The sequence below is a fragment of the Haemaphysalis longicornis genome, unplaced genomic scaffold (genome assembly GCF_048455015.1).
Source record: "Haemaphysalis longicornis isolate Haplotype H1 unplaced genomic scaffold, Haemaphysalis longicornis Haplotype H1 scaffold_7, whole genome shotgun sequence".
Lineage (NCBI taxonomy): Eukaryota > Metazoa > Arthropoda > Arachnida > Ixodida > Ixodidae > Haemaphysalis > Haemaphysalis longicornis.
This window is the reverse complement of record NW_027526422.1, coordinates 57,747,373-57,769,949: the sequence shown is the minus strand read 5'-3', so window position 1 is coordinate 57,769,949 and position 22,577 is coordinate 57,747,373. Positions and strand designations below refer to the sequence as shown.

At 46.6% G+C, this 22,577-nt stretch overlaps 1 protein-coding gene and 1 long non-coding RNA gene across 3 annotated transcripts in view; both read right to left on the bottom strand.

The window, feature by feature from the left end:
* Positions 1–8,203, bottom strand: part of LOC144145724 (ribosomal protein S6 kinase-like 1) — a 37,419-nt gene extending 29,216 nt beyond the window's left edge. For both annotated transcript variants that reach the window (XM_077677422.1, XM_077677423.1), the window contains exons 1-6: positions 7,810–8,203; positions 7,597–7,632; positions 7,385–7,502; positions 5,657–5,772; positions 4,267–4,373; positions 70–310 (exon numbers count right to left, since the gene is read on the bottom strand). In XM_077677422.1, coding sequence (XP_077533548.1) covers positions 70–310; positions 4,267–4,373; positions 5,657–5,772; positions 7,385–7,502; positions 7,597–7,632; positions 7,810–7,911 — 720 coding nt within the window. In that variant the 5' untranslated portion in view covers positions 7,912–8,203. The remainder of the gene's footprint in view (positions 1–69; positions 311–4,266; positions 4,374–5,656; positions 5,773–7,384; positions 7,503–7,596; positions 7,633–7,809) is intronic.
* Positions 1–22,577, bottom strand: part of LOC144145730 (uncharacterized) — a 206,048-nt gene that overhangs the window by 65,553 nt on the left and 117,918 nt on the right. The window lies entirely within an intron of this gene.

Here is a 22,577-nt window from a genome sequence, read left to right as displayed (position 1 = left end):
AGAGCAAACCTTGAGCAAGTACTCAGCTGAAGTAGCTATTTGAAAGGGCAGGACGTGTCTATTCCCGACCTGTAGGACGGGGTCAAATTCAGCGATGTCAGGACGGAGGAATCCCACTGGCGAGGAAGGCTGTCGCTGCTGCTGCGGGGAGGTCAGGGGTCGCTCGTTTTCCTCCTCCCCCTCGGTGGCGGTGGAGCGGGCGGAGAGGTCAGCCTCGTCTTCCGTGGTCCGTGAGTCCAGGCTGAGGGCATCGGCAGAGGAAGGCGGCCGCCATGAGAGGTCACCGTCACCTCCCCCAAGTTGGGCAGCACTGCCGGCAGACCGTCACACATCAACCAGGTGAAAAAGCAAACTTGGGCACAAACTGTCACATTCTTGTGTTCGTGTACCTACCTCCCAGCAGCTGCATCTACAATGCAACCCACATGTGATAGTACCGCTTGTAAGAACACTTTCTTTATTACAAGCATAAATTTCTCGGCATGTTTGGGGTAAATGTGCCAAAGGTACCGTAGAATTCGGAATATAGGTCGAGCTGGAATATAGGTCAGCCCCCTTACCTTGCGGTCGAAAAATTGGAAAAAAAAATTACGTACATATTATCATTTCACTGAAGCCATAAGCACTTTTTAGTCTAAGGTTACTCATTAGAGCTGTCTAAAATCTTGTAAGACAACTGCTTTTGTCTGGCCATCGCCCACACAGCATGTCACCCTCGGTGCAGTCCGGGGAATTGCTTATGGAGCACTTCTTTAACCCTCACAGGACCATGGCATCAGTAAGCGAGCCCCAAGCATGGGACACCCATGTGCAGACAATTGTGAGAGCCGATCTGTGCTAACTGCAAGCAGGCATCTTGGGATTGTCGCCGCCATCCCTTTGTAGAGACATCACACGATGCTCGCGGGCAGAGAAAAGTTGCCACTTCTTGTACTTCAATTCCAGGGTGCTGCGCACTGTGGGCGCTCTTGTTGTGGGCGCTGGCGCACAGCGCAGTGCCCACAACACCAGGTCTCTGAGTGTTGCATACTGAGAGCTGCCCCTTTAGCTTACGCCAGTAGCGGCCCCTCTTTTCGGTGGCACCGAACCGGCGGTAATCGGACATGCTGCCGTTGGCTTGGGCATCTCTTTTGAAATGCTGTGGTGAACTGGTGCTAAGAGCTTGAATGTTTCTTGATCAAGAAGAAAATAGCCCGCACAGGCTCACAGACAACGAGAAAAGCAGCAGGAAAAAAAAAAAAAAAAAAAGGAGGGCGAGTCCAATCGATGTCAGTGGCGATGGTGCCTTTGCAGTTTGGATGGGCCTGATGGGGTGCCTGGTTGCCAGATTACAACTAACATTATGACAATGACTGGTATATAGGTCGAGGGGTGACTTTTCGGCAAATTTTTTGATAAAATATCTCAACCTATATTCCGACTTATATGGTACACACAGGCTATGAGGCGCACAGTAGTGGAGAACCCCGAATTAGCTTATACCACACCTCTGGGTCCTTAAAGGGGCCATGAAGACGAAACACAAGCTTGTTTTATTCAAAAGATTTGGTGTTTTATAGCGCCCCCAGTGCTTGTCCACCAGCAAACAATGCTTTTTTCCAGTGGTTCTCAGCCCCGGGGACACTCTTGGGCTTCTGAAAGGGATGGGGGACCCCCCGATGGAGCATAAGTCGATCGGTGTCATAATGTCAAACAATTTGCACTTGCAGCTTATGTCACCACAGAATTAGCCAATGCTTGCCTTTTCTGCTTGACGTTAATGAAGATGCACATAATAATGTTAGACAATTTGCTCTTGAATCTAAAAGTCTTCTAAACATCTATATGCTGTCTTTTCTGTGTCTGTTTTTTTTTCTTTTTATAGCTGGCGAGTTGTGCAAAAGCAGACGTTAAAATATGTGTTATGTGGAGAAACTAAACGTACATGTAATGTGGCAAAGCCACCTTTTTGAATTTCAAAGATAGAAACGAAGAAATGGAGAGAAAAAATGGAAGCCAAAACGTTAGAGATGTACAGGGTTGAGAAATTGGACATCAGAAAGGAAAATTTCTATGATAATTCTTAGGGCAGTGCTTTGCTTTTTGAGGCTAGAGCAGGTTGCTTGCAAACTAAGAGCTTTGAGGGGAAGTATTCACAAAATGATGGGGTATGCGTGGTATACGGAAAAGAAACAGAAACTATGCGGCACATAGTGTTCGAATGCGAGGGTATCCATCTAAATCTACATGAGGGAAATATTCGGCTTCCAGAAGCCCTAGGATTTAAGGGCAGCACAGAGGAAGTTAACTTCAAGGCTGTCGAGGCGACGAAAAGAAGGTTAGGATGCTGGTGGACGAAAAGCAGAGAGGGGAATATTGCCTAGGACAGTTACCACCTGTAGTGGAAAAAAAGTATTTTGTGCCTAATAAGTTTTTTGTGTCTGCCCTAAGAAGCGCTAGTATTAAACCAGGAGTATAAAACATAGGTACATTAGTCTTTTTTGGTAAGATGACATGTCATCACTCCGCTGCAAAGGGGAAAACAATAGCAATCATCAATCATCATCACAGGAAGTGCTGGAAAAATTGAAAAGAAGAATGGCAGGGGGAAAAGTTTTAAGCATGGACATAGCAATGACGGATCGGTAGCAGGTACATAATACGAATGCTAGTATGTTGACTAAGGCGGCCCCAAATAGTAAAAACATCTTTTGTTGGCATTATTACTGTCAGTCCTCCTACATGGCGCTACGATACCGCTCAGGACCGCTGCTTACACCAGCTATGTTTTTGAACGGATTTGTACTTGGCTTATTTTTGTTACGGTTGATAGTAATGGTTTTGTAAAACATTGGGGATGCTTGACAAACAGGGCCGCAAAAGACAATGTCATTTATGCCAGTTGGCCAGTATCCTGTCGGATAAACCCAACACGGCAGACGGCAGTGCAGCTATGGCCAGCATAGTGCGCGCAGTACACACTGGGCTTCCATGTTTACATGTACATTCATAACTTCCATTGTTTGCCCCACCATTCTTATTGCTATAAAAAAATGTGCAGTAAATTTAAGCGCAAATAGCTCGTTCTGCAAACTTATAATCCCTGTTTGATTTGTGCTGGATTTTGTCGGCGTCAGCCGATTGCAGTGAGCTGCCCATAATACGTCATAACTTCAGGGACGAAAAGTAGCGTTAAAAGTGGGGTCAGTGCTATTCTAACAAGGCAATCTTTCGAATGAAGTAAACTTTCATTTTTGTCTTCATGGCCCGTTTAACATGCACCGAAATGTCAATAGACAGGCATTTTCGCTTTTCGCCTCCATTTAAAAAGCAGCCAACGCGACCGGGACCTAGCCCATGTCTTTGGGCTCAGCAGCCCCACGCCTTAGCCACTAATACCGCTGTCACACGGGCACTTTCAATCCAGATTGAAGCGAAGCACGAGTGACTTTTTGAGCACGCTCGACGCACCGCTGCTGCTGCTACATAGCACGTTTCAATCCCGATTGAGAAGTTGCCCCGGTTGCACTCACATACGCCAGATGGCACGAAAAATTTACTTGGCAGCTGGCGTCTGGTAACTTAGCACGGTTGTAGGTATACATAACTATACAAATGTTACCGCACAGTAATTTGGGTCAAGTTATTTGGTAGCTTTTCTGATGGAGGCGAAAAGCGAAAACGCCCGTGTGTACGAGATTTCAGCGCACGTTAAAGATCCCCAGGCAGTCAAAACTAATCCGGAGCCCTCCGCTACGGCACGCCTCATCGCCTGTGTTGCATTGGCACGTCAATTAAGTCATTTGGTATAATTTGTGGGCGTTAGTTGAAGTTGTCAACTTTTGTGTCATTAGTCAGCGTGGATGAGAGTATCACCACTTTGGTCCGATCGTGCTTGAAAACCTCAATCGTGCTTGGGAAACCAGGATTGAGTTCGAGCAGGATCGGGCTCGATTGGGTTTGAAACTGCCGTGTAGCAGCACCTGATCCAGATTGAGCTTGATCCGGATCGACTCAATTGCAATTGGAAGTGCCCGTGTGACGGGAGTATTAGTCACCGCGGCGGGTTCACAACCATAAATTCTCACACTAACATCAGTTCACATGCAAGTACAATCACTTAAGAACAACCAATATTTACATTTATACGAATATTATCTTAAGTGAAACCGGGGACTATGCCAGATAGAAGCAAACAACAGATGCACCACACAACGGTTGTCCTATAACAGTAGCCTCCCAACTATAGTCTTGAAGTTCAAATAAGGATTTTTCCGAAGCACTTACCATGTGTTGGGTTTGGACTCCTTAGATCTGGACGGCGGTGGTGCAAGCAAAGGTGGCGTCAGTCCGGACATATCTTCCTCAGTCTCATCATGGCACCTTTGACTGTGCTGTTAATGGCGTGAAACACATCAGTACAGTACATGGCAATGACAATGCTCCAACATGTTGCGACAAAAGCTAGGTATTGCTGTCGTATACAACCAGGGTGCTGAGTATCTGTCATGAACCCCCCTTTCAGTGAAGAGGCAAGAAGAAAAAAAAAAGAAGAAAAAGAAAAGAAAAAGCTGCTGATAGAAGAATGAGCAGTTCTATACTTCTGTCGGACATTTATTTTAGTGGTTATTGATGGCAGTGAACCCAAAACTCAACAGTGATCGTGCGTAGTAACACAACCATATTCAATGACAATCAACTCTGATGGCCCTCAAGCCCGATATAATTCGTAGAATGGCATTAAGCAATCAACGACCACTAAGCCGTCCCTGCAAGCGTGCTCACAACTGATAGAACAATGTATTTCTACACCTCTTCGAAGTGGTCGTGTGACGATTAACATCAGTGCATTTTACGACAATTAACACAAAGTGCCACCAATTGTACAAAGAGGAACCAACAACACATAAGCTACATGTACACCAATTAACGCCGTTTAGGAAACCTCAAAATAAAGCAAGCAAAACTTGTTTTAAACAATGACACGTTAACAGAAATAAAAAAAAAAAATTTGCAGTGCTTAGTTAAATGAAGCCTTCCCCCCCCCCCCCCCCCCCTTTGTTCCTTGTACCTGCCTAAAAATTTTCAGTCAATACCTGCAGTATACATGGAAAACACATAGAAAAGGATGTTTCCAGAGGCTTAAAACACAAAGGAAAGAAGAAAATTTGAGTGGCGGAGAGCTGAAGTCTGACAGCAAAATGACACCGCTTCTACGTTGCTGCTTAAATGGTTTATGGATGTAAGCAACATACTACTATTAGGTACATATTGCAGGCATTTTAACAAGACACTGTAAACTTCATTTGCCCTGAAGAAAAACGTTTGCGAATGGTGCTGTCCTCAGTGGCAAAGCAAAAGGTCTCTCAGAAAAATTGAAACAACAAATATTTGTACCTTCCAGCTGCCTCAACAAAATGTCTTTACGCACACTTCGCACAATTACAGCTACGCTCTAGTTTGTGATCTGTTTAGCAAGAGGCAATGCTTTTCTGCTGGCACTTTTAGCGGGTATCATTTCAACATTTCGCTGACAAAAAAGGGAGGCGGAAAGTACACCTCCATTAAAATGCATCACCATCAAAAAGATGCGTGCCAGTTGACTACAGTCGCACTGCTATCTGCAATAACAAAGCTTGAGGAAACTTGGTGAAATCTTAGCCCAGCCCCAACTTACCTCAAAAAACTTGACGAAAACTTGGCTGTTAAAGAGGACGGGATACTGGGCGGCAAATTCCAAAAGGCAGAGAGCAGACTTGCGTCTTTCTTCAAGCGTCTCATCCTCAAAGCGACCTTGGGGGCACGAGAAATGCGCAAACGCCGACCGTGGTGTCAGTGTGATGGATGAGCAGAGAACAATCACTTTGCTTTTGTTTTCAACAACTGGCCCAAATGGATGGCTTAAGATAAAAAGCAACTAGGGGAAGCCCATAGAAGCCACAGGTATGACTGCTTTGTGAGAATAGGGCACTATACATAGGGAATGATTGAACATCGCGGGAGTGAAAATGGCACAAATGCAGGTTGCTACTAATGATTGGAACTATAGCCTAATATTACTAAGTATGTACTCTAAATAGATGCGATCAATAATGCGTCGCTATGATGCTGCGTATGTCTCCCTGACATCATGTTGTTACCATTACTTTTACTTGTGTACAGAAAACAGAAACGGAGCATCAACAAAGCCTGTTCATTGTGTAATCGATCGGCGCTCATATAAACTGAAAACAAACCATGGAAGGCGACTCCTGAAAAGGACACAAAAGAAATTGTGGAAAAACTGCAGTGCTTGCAACACGCTCTACGCTAATAGTTTCCTGCTTGGCCAATCATATGCAATGCAGAATTCTAGCATGAATGCTGTAGTCCGAGTTGAATAGGTACTCGCCTGGCCATTTATACAAAATTCAGAATTGCAGTTCTATTTCCTAAATCACCCCTGTTATCGTCAGAGCTCCAGCGGCGTGTCAGCAATCCCAGCACTGATTGGCTGGCACTAATAACCCTCGCCAAGGTAAAGACTTTCATGCGGTAAAACACAGGAACTCCGTACAGTGCTGGAGCTTGGGCGAGACTTCTCTTCAATAAATGGTGTGGTGCATTCTTGATCTAGAGAAGACCGTCGTTCCCAGGCGAAAATTCTGAACTAAGACCAATGTTGAGTACAAATGAGTTCTTCAAATCAATCCATCGATGAGGCAAAGAGCAAAACAGAAATGGGGCACATGCAGCAGGCGTTGAAATTTTGCTAGTTGATTTCCCTTTATGTATTGTCTTCCAAGTAGCAATGTTTTCGCTACATGTGTCAGCATAAAACTGGTTTCGTAACCATGCATGCAGTCGCAGATGCATTAAAGGGCGCAGGGTGCCCAAGTCGAGTAATATGCCTTTTGTTTGTGTTCCTGTGATGAACATGAAACAAAGTTGGCATTTCAGTTTTTACCTTCGCTTGCTTTTGAGCTTCACATAAGAAATAACATTTTGGTTCAATATCAATCATAATTCCTGAAATAAGTGCAGTAACAATGCTACTTTTTTACAGCAACTGTAGCAGGTTACTTTTGAAAACTTTAGATGCGACGTACAGAATATTTTTTGGTGTAAATAACGGACACAGTTACCTTTTTAGTTATTTTTTTTTTCGTGTTATGTTCCCATGACTAGTTGGCTCACACTGTATAGGTTTCCAGTGAGGCATGAGAGATGTAACCAACAGAAGAATACGCTGTCCCGAGTTTAGACTTGGTTTTGGTTTGTAACGAATAGATTAAATTAATTTTAACTCTGAACCTAAACCATGGATTTATTCAAATATAAATGAAACCCCATTTCCTTCACCTGATTGATTTATGCAGAGCCTATCTCTCACCGCATCTACTCCGAAATCTCGACTCATGCTCACCGAAGTAGTTAGCCTTGGCAAACTTGGGAAAGTTGCCCTTGAGGTGGAGACCTTGGTAGATATGGAGAAGGGCCTTGTACAACTTGCGGAAGTCGCTGTATCTTTTCCACACAACAACCTTTCACGGGAGCGGGGCAGGCGGAACAGATAAGCAGCCGTTTATTAAACACGTGACGCGAACCAATATCGAAACCACGAAAGGCGTGATTTACCTGAGATGCGGCCTCCACGGAGTTCTTGGGGAACACCTGTAAACAAGTTCGGTTATACGGTCGGCCTCCCTTAAAGTGAAACAACGCAATGCCCAAACTAGCTGCACCAACGAGCTTAGCACATAGAATGTCACGAACAAAATGATGGACTAAAATGATTTACTCCGCTACGTTTCGGCGCAGCCGTCTTTGAAAACAGCGCTGGGGATTTACCTTTGAGACAACCTTATAGATTGTGTAGCCATTCTTGTGTAGCGTCGGATTGGATACGTAGAAGCTCCTGACCCAGTCGTCGTGATCAAGAAGTCTTGACATGTTCACTGGGATCACGAGCAGGAACACCGTGTACGAGGAACGTGAAGCGGCCGACCATCAGCCATGTCTGAGGACTGATTAATGTTCTTCGTGTCACATCACTGGCGATACAGTGGAAATAAAATTTGCCGACAGCCGTCACGCAGAACGCTGTCTTTCATTCTATCACGCACTCACTCGGTAAAAGTGGCGGGAATAAAGTTAAACGATAGGGCACTTTCCACTGTAGACACTGCGGGGAAAACAACGCTGCAGCGCTGGCACCGCTCTAAACGCAAACACAAATTCGCGACTAGATTGTCCTGGCTCGGCTGGCTTGGCTTCTATAAAGAAAACCAATATATCTCTGGGAAGCAAAAATAAATCGTAGGAACATTTTTTGACAATTTGCTTCAACTAATCAGACAAAAACTTTACAAATTTTGCTAATTTAATATTTTGTGCCAAAGCAGTCATTAGTCATTTTGGAAAAGGCGCGCTATTCGATTTGCCGTTTACTTGCCTAAAAGTTTATTGTCTAGACAGGAGAATTGCAGTATTTTCTGCTTTTACATGTTAGGATAAATTATAGATCTGAAGCTTTATAATAAATTGACAGGCGGTATGGCTGCGCAGAAGCCTACATTTGCGCTGGTCCAACTCCTCGGGTATGGACAGGCTTGGAGATGTTCTCTCTTTCTGACTCGTAGTACGATCACAGATTTCTTGTAATCGAAACTCCCAGTGCTTGCGCCATTGTTTTTTATTTATTTATTTATTTATTTATTTATTTATTCATTTATTTATTTATTTATTTATTTATTTATTTATTTATTTATTTATTTATTTATTTATTTATTTATTTATTTATTTTGCAGCTAAGAACATCAACACCAGAAGATGGACACTTTCCCCTTGGCTACGTCCAACGTCGCCCTATCATAAAATAGCAGTTGGTGGACAGTTTTCCGAGAAGGTTATGTGCCATGCAGCGCTTTCGGAAGTAGACGAAGTGTGTGCTCGCAATGTGTGTCCCGGACTGTAGTGGCTCAGATGGCGCCATTCCTGCCGCTGGCTCCGGCCACGTACTTACAACTCTCCTCCAAATATCATTCCACACATAGGCGTCAACTACGTGGGGTCAACGGGGCGCGTGCCCCCACCGAGCTTCCCCGGTGGGGGCGGCGCCCCCACCGGGGAAGTTCGTGTGGAACTCTCTCCGTCCGACCAGCCGGGGCCACCCTATTGATAGTTGGTGAAACCTGTAATGACCTCGCAGCTAGTGTAACTATACCGACCAGTACGCACCCGCTCTTTGCACGCTCTAAAGCGGTAACAACCCGTGACAACTGACATTTCGCCAGCGTTACAAGAGAAACATCGACGTCTCTCAGGCCCCTTCGACGCCGTCGCACAGGAAAACGCGTCTTTCAATACTCCCATACAAATTATCGGCCTTTCTGCTGGCAAGACCGCAAAGGTGCAGCTCTCCGCCCGTTGTGCGCTTAATTAAATTTGCGACATCTTGGTTTTCCCAGAAAAACAATGAAAGCGTGAACGTCTTCCACACAACCCTGGCTGGGTGCATAAGCGGTCCCAGAGACTGTTTTTTTTTTCTCTTTTTTTTTGGGGGGGGGGGGGAGGGGAGGGTGAATTTTTATACCGAAAAGACAGTAAAAAAGCACTAAAGAAAATATAAGAGGGCACTCGTCGTTATTATTCGATACTCCGCAGCATGCAGGTGTAGCGGTCCCCTTTTCCGAAATCAGTTAGGAGCGAATAGGCTTTATTGCACCTCTGAGGATCTTTGACTTGTTCCCAAGCCTGCGCTCCGCGCATAAACGTCACGTCAAAGGTCGCACCCCCACTACAAATCAGTCGATGGCCTAAAAACGTTCGTCGTGAAGCAAGCGGAACGTCCCGAAATGCCGCATGCTGACAGGACCCTCCGATACCCAAACGGCAAACGAACACGCACCCGTGATGCCTCGGAAGCTGCCGGCGCACTGATCTCGGAATGCGTCCTGAGCCGTGCGCGCACGCACACACACGGTTCGTAGAAACAGTGAGGACGCTGGAAGGGAGGCGGCCGGTGGGGAAGCGTGCTGCCTTCAATCCAGTGGGACACAGGGAAGCCGCAGTAACCCAACGCTCCAGCCTCCACGCAGTGTAGGCATCGGCAAAGGCGGAAAATGGGGCCGGCCGGCTGTTCTGCGGACGCCCCAGTCGTCAGCAACTAGTAAAGGAAGCGACATCTTCGAAACAAGTGCGCGTGGTTCGGCGGCCACGGTTGCAGCCTCGATAAAGAACCGCTCCCCTCCTTGCGCCACTTCTGCGAAGGAGGCGATAACCATTCCGGCGTGTGCGCGTATGCGGAGTAACCCGCTTGCCCACAAATCACTTGGCGTTAATCGACCAGATTTAGGGGAAATCCCCAAGGTGGAGTAAGTTTCTGTGAAGGAAAGTTTGACATCCACCTAAATGCAGCCATACGGCTGCATTTAGGTTTCACTTGGCGACACACAGTGGTTTTTGGCGCCCCTTAGGCGGTGCAATGGCTGGCTCGTGCCCGCATTTCTGACGGTCGCAACACGTTTGCGACCTCGCATAAGTGGGAAGCCTAAAAAAACAAGAAATAAGAAGCTGTGAAGGAAAGAAGCTGAGGAGCTCTTTGGAGAGGGGGGGGGGGGGGGGGGGGGGAGGGGGGCAACGGTTCCGAGAATTTATGTCCAGTTGTCGCTCCGTTTCCGGTCATCCCCGAATTACTCACTTCAAAACAAACCAGAGCGTGTTGCAGTCTCAAAGAAGGCCTTCGACGCCGCGGCCGCCGCCTTGACATTTCGCGTCTTCGGGACAAGTCCACCCAGCGATTTATGACCCCGCCGCTGCGCTGCCGCTACCGTTCCCGCGCTGCAGCCTGAACACTCAACGCGCCCGGTGCGAAACCACATGGCCCCCGCCCCCCTCGCATGCTTCCGAGAATTCCCAGTTGCCGCCTAAGCGCTAAGCGGTGTCCGCCGCCCCTGGAGAAACACAACAAAATGCACTCGAAGAAAGTACTTCCATCTGTGGCGCGTCGCGCCCCTTGGCCCCTGTAGGCCGGCTAGTTGACACTCAGTCCGAGCCTTTACGAAAATGAAAGAAAAAAAAAATCAGTGCAAGCAACCCGGCCAATCAGCGGCCCGGTGTGTGTTAGTTGGCCTTCGTATACTGTTGTGACACTCATTTGGATGCGTGGTTTCTGTGCCATAAAACTGAAGTGTTTGGTGTTTTGGGAGCAAGGAAACTAAAAATTTGAAGTTGGAGACGAGGGCCGGTCGACCGAACAACGTAGCGGGCCGGACAGAAGCAGTCGCTACACGTGATCTAACCGTTTTGTTTGGCGGGAAGCGTGCCGTGTGAAAGTGGCTGTGCTGGGCTGCGCGATCGAGTGGACTGGACACCCATGCAAAGAAACAAGGAAAAGGTATGTGTGGCATCAGTTATATATATTCAGCTGTTCGTTCAGACCGTAGTTTAGAATTACTCGCTACCAGCAGTCGGTGGAGATGCGTGTTTAAATTCATTCATTTTACCTTTTCTAAGCGTTCTCCGTTCCGGTGGCAATGCAGCCCTGTGGGTAAGCAGGGATCCCGACATTTCGGTGTAGTTCATTTCGGTGTGGGAGGTTTCGGTGCACGGGATCTCCCAGTCATTGTTTCGACATTTTAGCTTTAATATTGTAATTTCGTCAGTTGATATGATTTTACGTTCGAGAGTTGTATTTGCGTCTCCGTTCGCGGAAACGAACGCTAAAACGGGGAGGAGCATCGGCGCGTAAAACACAATTTCAGTAGATGTTAAAAATTAAAGTTGTTACTTTACTTCCGTTGAAACTTTTTTTTGTTTTAACATTCATGTGAACAACCCTAATACTTTAGTGTTACCGAAGCGCTTGATTTCACTTCACTCAACGCTACAAGACGCTGTCGCTTGTAGTTCCACGGCCGCTGGATGCGCTTTGATCAAGCGGCCGTGGTAGTTCATTCCTATCTCTCCTTTCCCCCCTCTCCGCCAGCAACTCGGAGAGAGAGGGGAAAAGCGCCGCGCAACGCCACAAACGCAGTGATAGCGCAATGGCTTGGGCGTCAGGATCCCCACAATGTATACGTGTATCAAAACTCTGATTCGTGATTTTATTTGTTGTGCTTTCACTTATACATGTCTCCATATACTTTGTGTGTGTGTGTGGGGGGGGGGGGGGGGAGAAAGGGGGGGAAGGGTTGTATGCATTAGGTGTGGTTTTTCTAGATATTTCATTTTTCATGCTTTTGTAGATATCCCATTTTTTGTTTATTGAACTATAGCCCCTAATGTCTTTTTTTACAAAAAAATAAATGATGACACCATGTATCAGTTTTCTCAATTTTTTGTCCTACCGTTTCAGCGAACATGTAAAACTTTCTGAGCTCACGCGGGGCACCGATGCCTTCCACCCCCGTCACACTCTCACGACAGATTGGAAAATTGTACGCGTATGCAGTGTGTGCTACGTCAATTCAGCAGTAGCCGCGATCAGCAAAGTCCGCGGGAAAAGGGGATGTAGACAGCTAGAAGGTTAAAAATAAAACAACTAAAAAAAAATTATATATATATAATTTTTTTATTTTTTATTTTTTTAAGTTTTATTTTATATATATATATATACAGGGTGTCCCAGCTATCATGCACCAAGTTTTAAAAAAAGAGTAATGGCGTAACTCGAAGAAAACCTATTGGATAATGTTTGCAGTACTGTGAAGAAGCGGTGACTAATTTTTTCGTTAATGAGACTTAACTAATTATTTCTAATTAATTATCTAACTCGATAATTACTGTCCTAATCACGAAAGTGTCAATGAGGCACTTGTAGGTACCCACGAGGGGCATCTAACTGCGGTATTTTCAGCGACGAACTAATTGCGTACTCATTTATTCTGACTGATAAAGAAAACCCGCGAAATATGAAAAATACCACGTGACGGCGCATCCGCGCGCATTGTAAAGCAGCGTCCCCAAATAAGCTGATTGAAAGCAACTGCTTCCGGTGTTACCCACCCGAAGAGACAGCGCATCACCTTGATAAGGCGCGTGTGCAAATAAGGCACAAACTCGGTGGCGATTTCTTCTTTCTTTCTTTTGTTTATTTCATTCTGGCTAACTCAGAGGCAGCCTGTTTGAGGGCGTTGCTTTACGATGCGCGCGGACGCGCTGTCACGTGGTATTTTTCATATTTCGCGGGTTTTCTTTATCAGTCAGAATAAATGTGTACGTAATTAAATCGTCGCTGAAAATACCGCAGTTAGATGCCCCTCGTGGGTACCTACAAGTGCCTCATTGACACTTTCGTGATTAGGACAGTAATTATCGAGTTAGATAATTAATTAGAAATAATTAGTTAAGTCTCATTAACGAAAAAAAATAGTCACCGCTTCTTCACAGTACTGCAAACATTATCCAATAGGTTTTCTTCGAGTTACGCCATTACTCTTTTTTTAAAACTTGGTGCATGACAGCTGGGACACCCTGTATATATATATATATATATATATATATATATATATATATAATATATATATATATATATATATATATATATATATATATATATATATATATATATATATATATATATATATATATATATATATATATATATATACATGTGTATTTGCCCCCACCGGGAAATTGAAAACTCTACGCCTATGATTCCACAGGTGCCCTCTATTGCGGACAGTTCGCTACCCCAAGCAGAGAGAACTGCCCCCAGTTTCGCTAACAAAGTACCGGTTGTCACACCTCCAAGAGACGAACCTGAGCAGCTTCCTTGTTCAGATGCAGGCTCCTCGTCTTATCCCAAAACTGGCTCGGAGTGCTTACCTCCAGGTTCCCCCTCTTCAGACTCGGACATGGAATTTTTAAGTTGGCCTCTGGGTTCAGTCTCTCACTCCAGTAAACGCTCGGGATCTCCAGGTACTGGGTCCCTAGACACTCAACCGAAACCAAAGAACAAGAAAAATCAACCGCGGACAGTGATCAAAGAAAGCATACTAGATGCTGCATTGCAGCAGCGGGTCTCTCCGAGTCATAGGGTCCCTTAAAGTCCTCCAATGTAATTGCAGATCTGTTACAGCCGGATTCGCGAACTTGCTTTGTCTAAGCTCCCAGTTCATTCCAGATATAAGTTTGCTTCAGGAAACCTGGCTCAATAGCGATCAAAGCTTTAGTTTATGTAATTACCACACCTTCAGACTAGACAGACTTTCACGAGGGAGTGGCATCTTGATTTTGGTTTCAACGAAATTCGCTCATAAGGCCAAAGTATCCTTCCAGCTTCGAAGATCAGATTGTGAAATTTTAGTATTGGAGATAAGACTTCCTCGTTGTCTTCCTTTCTCTTTGGCAAACCTTTACTTTCCACTTGGGGTAATTGATTCAGAACCCCTAGATCCCGGCTCTGCCTCCCGTTGTTGTTGCGGGAAACTTTTAATTCCCACCATATTTCTTGGGGCTACCGAACGGATTCCTGCGGTCTTCGCTCGTTAGATTGGATTACGGACTACAATTTGACATGTATAAATTCGATTTCTCCTACCTATATACAGGGTCTAACTCGATCTGTTTTAGATTTAACTATTTGTTCTAGTGGCGTTAAAGTTTTTTTCATGGTCTACTGTTGACACCGGGACTAGCAGTGACCACATTCCAATATGCTGTTTGATATTCAGTGCCTTGTTCGCTCTCTCGTCCGGCGAAGTTGCACTTTTGTAGATTATAAGAAATTCCAAATCTCTCTGAAGGAGGCCATATCTTCTCTGCCCGTAGAAGACACAACTGAACGGGCGACGGGTCTTAGTGCTGCCCTAACTACTTCGGCGCATTCCTCGTTATTTGAAGTACGGTCTAAGGGAGCTGTGTCGCCTAGCCCCTGGTGGAACGAAGATTGTACACGCAGCTTTAAACGCAGGAAGGCAGCCTGGAAGAAGCTTTGCTATAACCATTGCCCGCTGAAGTGGAGCAATTATAAGTATCCTTCCGCGATGTTCAAACGAGCAGTTTCTAATGCCAAACATGCCTATGACTGTCATCGCTGCTCAATGGACCTTTTTCCAGTAGCGATCTGCGCATGCGCGGGCTGCTGGTCCGCCATTCTTGGCAGTAGCCTCCGGCAAAATAAACAAAAGGGCGCCCCCCCAGCTTTCTGTTTGGGGAGAGGCTATGCTGTCCAGAGCTGCGCGTTTTTATTTTTTCTCTTTCAACAGCTCGAAGTGGGTTCGTAAGTGCACACAAAAAGGGCTTTCTAGGGAAAGGGGCAAATACATTTGAGGCTGACACTGGAAGCACATACAAGCCAGTGGGGGAGTAACAAAAATGAAAAAAAGTAAAGAAAAAGGGGCGCTTCAACCACTGCAAATTAGTCACGGGAACGACGCCTGCTACGGTGACATTCACGTGAAAGGCACGGGTGACCGGTTGGTGCGGAAGGGGCTACAGTACCAGGATATTTTATGTGGACGAGTTCTACGAAAGCTCGACGTTTTGTGGGCGTGCATTGCTGCCAATTTTAGTTCGGCGTGGCGGCCGCTAGGAGGATCGGTACTGGAAAAAGGTCCATTCTTTCTGAACCCACTAATAAGCGGGCCCTTTTTCGATTTCTTCGTTCTAGGAAAGCGGTCCCCCAATCGATAAGTCAGACTCTATAGTGTTATCTTCCAGTGCAATCTCCGAGTCTCTAGAGTTTATTGCTGGGGGTCTGCAAATTCGTTTTTCGTCTGCTCTAGCTACCTCGTCTCCTCCATTTATAGTGGTAGAGGACTTCGTTGAAATTACGCACGCTGAGCTTTTTGATGCTATTGAGCTGCGGCCCCTGGTCCGAATGACATTACTACTGAAATGTTAAAACTGCTATACGATCAGGCACCGGATGACTTGCTGAGTATATTCAATCATTCTCTCAGGAATGCATGGGTACCCGATGTGTGGCGGATAGCTAAAATACTTCCTATACCGAAGAATGTTGGTCAGGGCCTCGCCTTTGGTAATATCAGGCCTATCTCTCTGACTTCGAACGTAGTAAAACTAATTGAGCGGATTTTGCTTCACCCAATCATGGAATTTTTGTCTAGGTATAATATCCTCAGCCCAAGTCAAATTGGATTTCGCCCAGACTGTTCTATTCGGAGTGCCCACATCGACCTTGAAAGATGTATAAAACTTGCCCGTCGATATAAAAAGGTTGCGGCTCTAGTGACCTTGGATATTTCAAGAGCACACGACAGCGTGGAGTACCCTGTGTTAATGTCTCGCTTACAGAAATGAGATTTCCCTAGATACATTATAGCATGGCTGTGTGAATTCCTAAAGGACAGGCAGTTCTGGTGTGTGAGGGGCAACATTTGTTCCTCTCGGCAATTTTTTAATATCGTGTTAATATAATATAAAATAAGTCTGGGCAGCAGGTGGACACCACAAGGTTCTTTGCCCTCCCCCTTCCTTTCCAATGTGGCCATGCTTTGGCGGCCTCCTTTGCTCGACCAGAGAGAGAGAGAGAGAGAGAGAGAGAACAACTTTATTTAGCCGCACAAAATTGCGGCGACTACGTGCCGGATGGGGTGGTTCCCTCTTCACGGGACCCAAATGCTTCCGCGGCTGCCTGGCCCCTGGAGATCAGGCCGAGCTGGTCTTCCAAGGCGGGGCTGGTTAGCAAGGTCTCCCATCGCTCGTTAAGGGGTGTGGGACGGGTGGTGGGGGGTTGGGTAAGGGGTGGGAGGATTGTCTCGGTGAAATCGCACTCTCCGATGACGTGCCCGAGCGTGCCCAATTGCCCACAAAAGCTACACTCTTTCTCGTATATCTCGGGGTACATTCTGCTTTGGAGATAGGGGTGCGCAAGAAAAGATCCTGCTTGTATTTGCCTATAGATAGTTTGGTGCGCTCTGCTGAGCGATTTATGCGGGTCAGGGTACCGCCTTCTGCCTTCCCTGTAGTGGCTGGCATAGCTCGGCAAAACTGGATGCCACTCACTCACACTCACTCAAAAAAATATATTTATACTGAAGCACTCACTCGCACTCACGCTCGCCACTCCGCCCTCACCACTCGCTCTCACTCACACTCACGCTCGCCCCTCCGCTCTCACTACTCGCACTCACTCGCACTCACGCTCTCCACTCGTTCCCACCACTAGTACTCACTCGCGCTCACGCTCGCCCCTCCGCCCTCACCACTCGCACTCACTCGTGCTCACGCTCACCACTCGTCCCCACCACTCACACTCACTCGCACTCACGCTCGCAACTCCGCTCTCACTACTCGCACTCACTCGTGCTCACACTCGGCGCTCGTCCCCAACACTCACACTCACTCGCGCTCACTCTCACCACTCCACCCACACCACTCGCACTCACTCGCGCTCACGCTCACCCCTCGTCCCCACCACTCACACTCACTCGCGCTCAAGCTCACTATTCGTCGTCACCACTCGTACTCACTCGCGTTCACGCTCAACACTCCGCCCTCACCACTCGCACTCACTCGCGCTCACACTCACCACTCGTAGTCCCCATTCGCACTCACTCGCGCTCACCACTCCGGCCTCACCACTCGCACTCACTCGCGTTCACGCTCACCATTCGGTGTCACCACTCGCACTCACTAACGCTCACGCTCACGACTCGCATTTCCTATTTACACTCCCTCGCAATCGAACTCACCCCTCGCAATGGCCACTCACATTCATTCGTACTCACCACTCGCTTCCTCCACTCACGCACTCGCCACTCCCATCGCCCGCTTACGCTCACTCACGCTCACTCACAACCGCCACTAATTCACATTACAACTCGCTTTGTTCCTTTGCAGAACGGGAATTTAATTTTAACTTCGCTTTGTTTGTAAAGCAGATGAATCGTTCCATTTTGTGGAGACCTTAAATGTGGCCATATTGACACCGACACCACAGTGATGTCGTTTCATGAAGCGAAAAGGAAATTCAGTGTTTTAAGAGCTTCACATTGGCTATGGGGCGTGCCCCATAACAATCGCTAACTCCGAAAAACTTGATTCAACTGACAAAAAATCAAACCGTTCTCTTAAGAGAATTAAAACTCGAAGCTTTCTCCCGTGCAAACTGAGTCGAAGCCTCAGTTTAAAATCCAAACGGATTCAACGGTGTCGAAATGGCGCAATCGGATAGACGTCGGCTTCATATCGCGGGGGACCCAAGCGCGATTCACACCATGGGAAAGGTTTTTTTCTTGAGGCGCTTCATGTGCCTTCGATTATCATCATCATTGCTTTGTGAAACCCACTATAAAGTTCGCTTTCCTGCGGTGCTTTTTACTCAGACGCCGACGCCACCAGTGAGGAATGGAAAGCTTCATTTCAAAAATGGCGAAGCTTGCATTAGGTCGTGAAAGGCTTGAACCACATCGAGCTGGGTGATTTCTTTCTATGAAAGCATTGATTGGCCCACTAACACGCATTGCATTAGGTTCGAAATTATTTATTTACACGTTGCCAGAATGCAATCCGGGAGTTGTTTTCGAGATGTGCGATTTATGACTCTTCGGAGCACCCAAAGGTAGTCGTGCGTACTAGGATTAGGTCTGAAGCCGGTTAGCGATGGATGAAACCAACCAGTGCGCTCGAGATGGAACTGATGTCGGTTATTAATTAATCGGTCGATGACCTTGCACATGATAGGAGTTAGTGAAATAGGTCGCAGATTTTCAGGTTTTCGCGGGCGTCTTTACAAGGCTTCGTGATGGGATGAATAATGGTCGTCTTCAAGTGCTCGTGGACTTGTCCCGTTTCCCATGATTCGTTGACAACACTCAGAAGGGCTTCATGGCCGTGCGTTGGCAGATTGCGGACATCTTTCCAAGTGATTTTATCATGGCCTGGAGCGTATCTAGATTTGCCTTAAGCGATGGCAACGTGAAGTTCTCCCAGGGTAAAAGGAATGTTGAGTTCGTCTAGAGGGTGTGGTATGTCTATGTCGGAAAGAGATTTTAGTGCCGTTTTATCCTTCGCAGCATGCGGAAAGAGAGTATTGATAATAGTTTCTTCTACGTCGTAATAGTCAGACTGCAGTCTCATTTGTCAATGATAGGAAGCTTTGTTCTCCCAGGGTAAAAGGAGTGTTGAGTTCGTCTAGAGGGTGTGGTATGTCTATGTCGGGAAGAGATTTTAGTGCCGTTTTATCCTTCGTAGCATGCGGAAAGAGAGTCTTGATAATAGTTTCTTCTACGTCATACTAGTCAGACTGCAGTCTCATTTGTCAATGATAGGAAGCTTTGCTTTACCGCAAAGGCTGCGAAAGATGCCCCATTATAAGTGAAAAAGGCCTCTCCCTCTTGTCGGAGCCGATGGCAAAGATTTTACCAGTTTTCACTTTGTAATGTCTTTTGGTAATCGTTGATTTTCTTGTATAGTCGTTTCAGTTTAATGAGGTCAGGGTGACGTTTGCCACGTTCTTGATACTACCTGGTGGGACATTGAACCGTTCGGAGCAACCTATGCATATGGATATCTGGGTTGTCAACCTCAACAGTGCCGATGACTCATTCGGCAGGAGATGTACGAGCATAGGAGACGTTAAGTATAAACACATTAAAGAAGTCAGCACGAGTGAATGCAACCTTGCCTTTGGTAGCTTTCCATGCTCTCGCTTGGAACGCGTGGCCGAACTATGTACATTTCGGGGAACAAAGTAGGGCAGTAAGCGGGATGCGTATTGACCATCTTGACATTGCTTTTGGCGTCACTCGCGAAGTGCTGTGAATGCATATTCTTGTGCCGCCTTTTGGTATCCATTCGGTGCCGTGAACCGTGAATGGCGCTAAAAAAAGGTTACTGCTGATAAAACAATAGTGGCGGAAGCGGTAATACCTTGTGTTATGCAACTACTACGACGGCATGCGCTATCGCAGCGCGTGATGTGTATGAACACTGAAAGCAAACGTTTTAGTTTTACGGGCCTTCGTGTCTGCGCTCCGCATAAACGGTAATCGTACTCATAAGTTTACTCCTTCCACTGACAAAAAATGTCATGACTTTTTTTTATTTCCTTGACTTTTCTTACTGCTAAAATCATTTCTTGCGACGCTTATTCTCCCACGGCTGCCCGAGCGAGAAACCTGTACAGAACGATGGCATGCTGGCTTTCGCGATTGTGGCTGCCCTTCGCGCAGCAGTAGCGGCGCTGCCACTAATTCTTTCCTGCAGCCTTTTGATCCTTTCAGACCCTGCAACTTGCAATTATAACTATGTTTCTTAAAAAACTTCCGCAACACAACGTCGAACCGCACGCAGCGCGTGTGTTTTTACGTGCGCTGAACGTCCGGTCGCGACATCCACGACCCAGAGTTTCTAAGCGGCGGCGAGAGGCGGCGCTGGAGTCGCGCGCAAACTTAGCGCAAACTGCAGTGTCCGGTGCGAACGCGGGTTTTCTTCGGCGGCATACCGGGCATACGTCGCGTTGGCGATCGCGGAGGCGGCGATGTGGCGGCGGCGGTAGCGACCTGCACTTTCTCGTTTCTGCCGCGCAACAGATTGCCGCGCCGTCCGGGCGCCTGGTTGTAGCTTACGAGGGCTCTCCTACTTAGGTTGGCTTCCGAACAAATGCCGCCAACATTGGCAACATCTCCTAAAGTTATTTTCTCTTTGTGTATGGAGGGAGGTGGGGGCGCACAGTTTATCGTGTACGACTGCGCGCTGGGCTGACCTGCAGGCCTTCGGCGACCGTCCACAAAGTCCCGGGCAAAGGCGTCCGTGTGTCTAGACGGGGGGGGGGGGACAGTATTGCAAAGGAGTATTGGGGGGCAGGGGGGGGGGAGGGAGGAGGCGAGGATACACGGCGCGCCAGCCAGCCCGTATGCGCGAACAAGCGCTGCTTCGAATATGCGTCGGTGTCGCCGACTACGAGAAAAGGAAAACAAAAAAAGCAAAGGGTGGGGAGAAAGCAGGCGCCGGCTTGTAGGCGCCGCCGAGGTAAAAAAAAAGAAAACTTCGTAGAGCGAAAGTGGTGGTGGGATCCCCCACGACAGATACCAACGGCATAGAAGCGCGGTTACGCGAAGAATGGACCCAAACTTAGGACATAATTGCAGTACGCGCGTTGCGCAGAAATGTACCGTGCTTTTGATCAGTTGAGCCATGTTAAAAATACTGCTTTACCGTTAAATACAGGTTGTGAAGGAATTATAGTACAGCGTGACGTCGTTATAACAAAAGCGTGTAGGAAGCTGCCAGATAATTCTAAGCGTGCAGCTGTAGCAAAACTGCAAAACAAGAAAGTGCTTGCGATATATTAAACATTTAAAATTCTAATATTTGTACAGTAGAAAGATCTAAACAAAATAACTAACAACTGTGCGGCCGCTGCAAATATTTTACTTTCTCAATGTGTCTTTTTTATGCTGTCCGTTTCTTTACCGATTTCAACAACTTATTTTTTACCTCTTACGCAACCTTTTCTTTACCCTCTGGTATTCTTTAAGAAAACGTGTAGTGAAAAGTTGAGTTTTATCTGTGCCATAACTGAACTTGCTTGTGTATATCTTTTTTCTTTTTCGTCCATACTGCACGTGTTTGAAATTGAACGGTTTGGTTCATATTTTGCTTTATACTGTCATTTTACTACCAACTATTATTGCATTAACAATATAATTTGCCAATAGGTTTTACATTTATTTGCATTTTTAAAAACAAATCTTTTCGTTTTTAAGCGAAGCTTTCTTTGCCTGGCTGATGGAGACCGTTTGCGAAAACGCACTGCAGGAAAGCCAACGTTTTGACGATGATGATCGTGGCGGGTGAAGGGAAAGGAGTTTGAACCCCAGCGATCAAAATTGGAACCTCCAACGATCAAAATGCACGCCTCAAAAGCTTCGCGTTTCAACCTTATTTGTCGTTAGACAAATGGCATTTGAGTTTTACAACAGCGAATGCTGTTTAAGCTGGTGGTTGGGCCGGCGAACCTGCGCAGAAAAACCTCGCCGAGCGAGGACGTCGCCGTGCGCGCCGACACCGCTCGACCTTGTCGAACGCTCTGCCCCAGCCTGCCAGTCATGGAGAACTTTCAGCGGCAAGTTCGGAAATCCATGTGAGATGCAAAAGTCCGGTCTGTAATGAAGGGAGAGATGGTGCAATAGAAGAAGAGCGCCACTCCCAAAGACGAGCAAGCGCGGCGCGAAAGCCGCTACGCCGCTACTCGAGAACGGAGGAGACGACTTCGGTACAATCCCGAATATCGCGCCGGTGAAGCAGCAGCGAAACGTCCGATCCGGAGTTACGAGCTCACGTGCATTGTACATACATAATGACCGAGTGTTCATTGCTCTTTTGGGGCTAACCACGACACCACGCAGAGAGCTTGACCGTGTCTCAAAGCATAACCAAGCAAAAAACTTGGCCGAGCCTCCAACCATAATGGCGGATAAACTTAACCGAACCGAAAATAAGTCGGGCGGGGCCGCCAGTTTCGCTGTTTGTCCACTCTTCGCGCAACTACAGTGCGAAGCTGCTCCATTTTTTGTTAATATTCTGCATTAGGCTGTTAGCGTAACTTGAGCGGGTTTTCGCATGTGACCACCGTTATGTAAAAATACCCTTTCGTGAGGGAATTTATTGAATTGTAAAACAATAAAGAAGTAAATAAAAGTCGC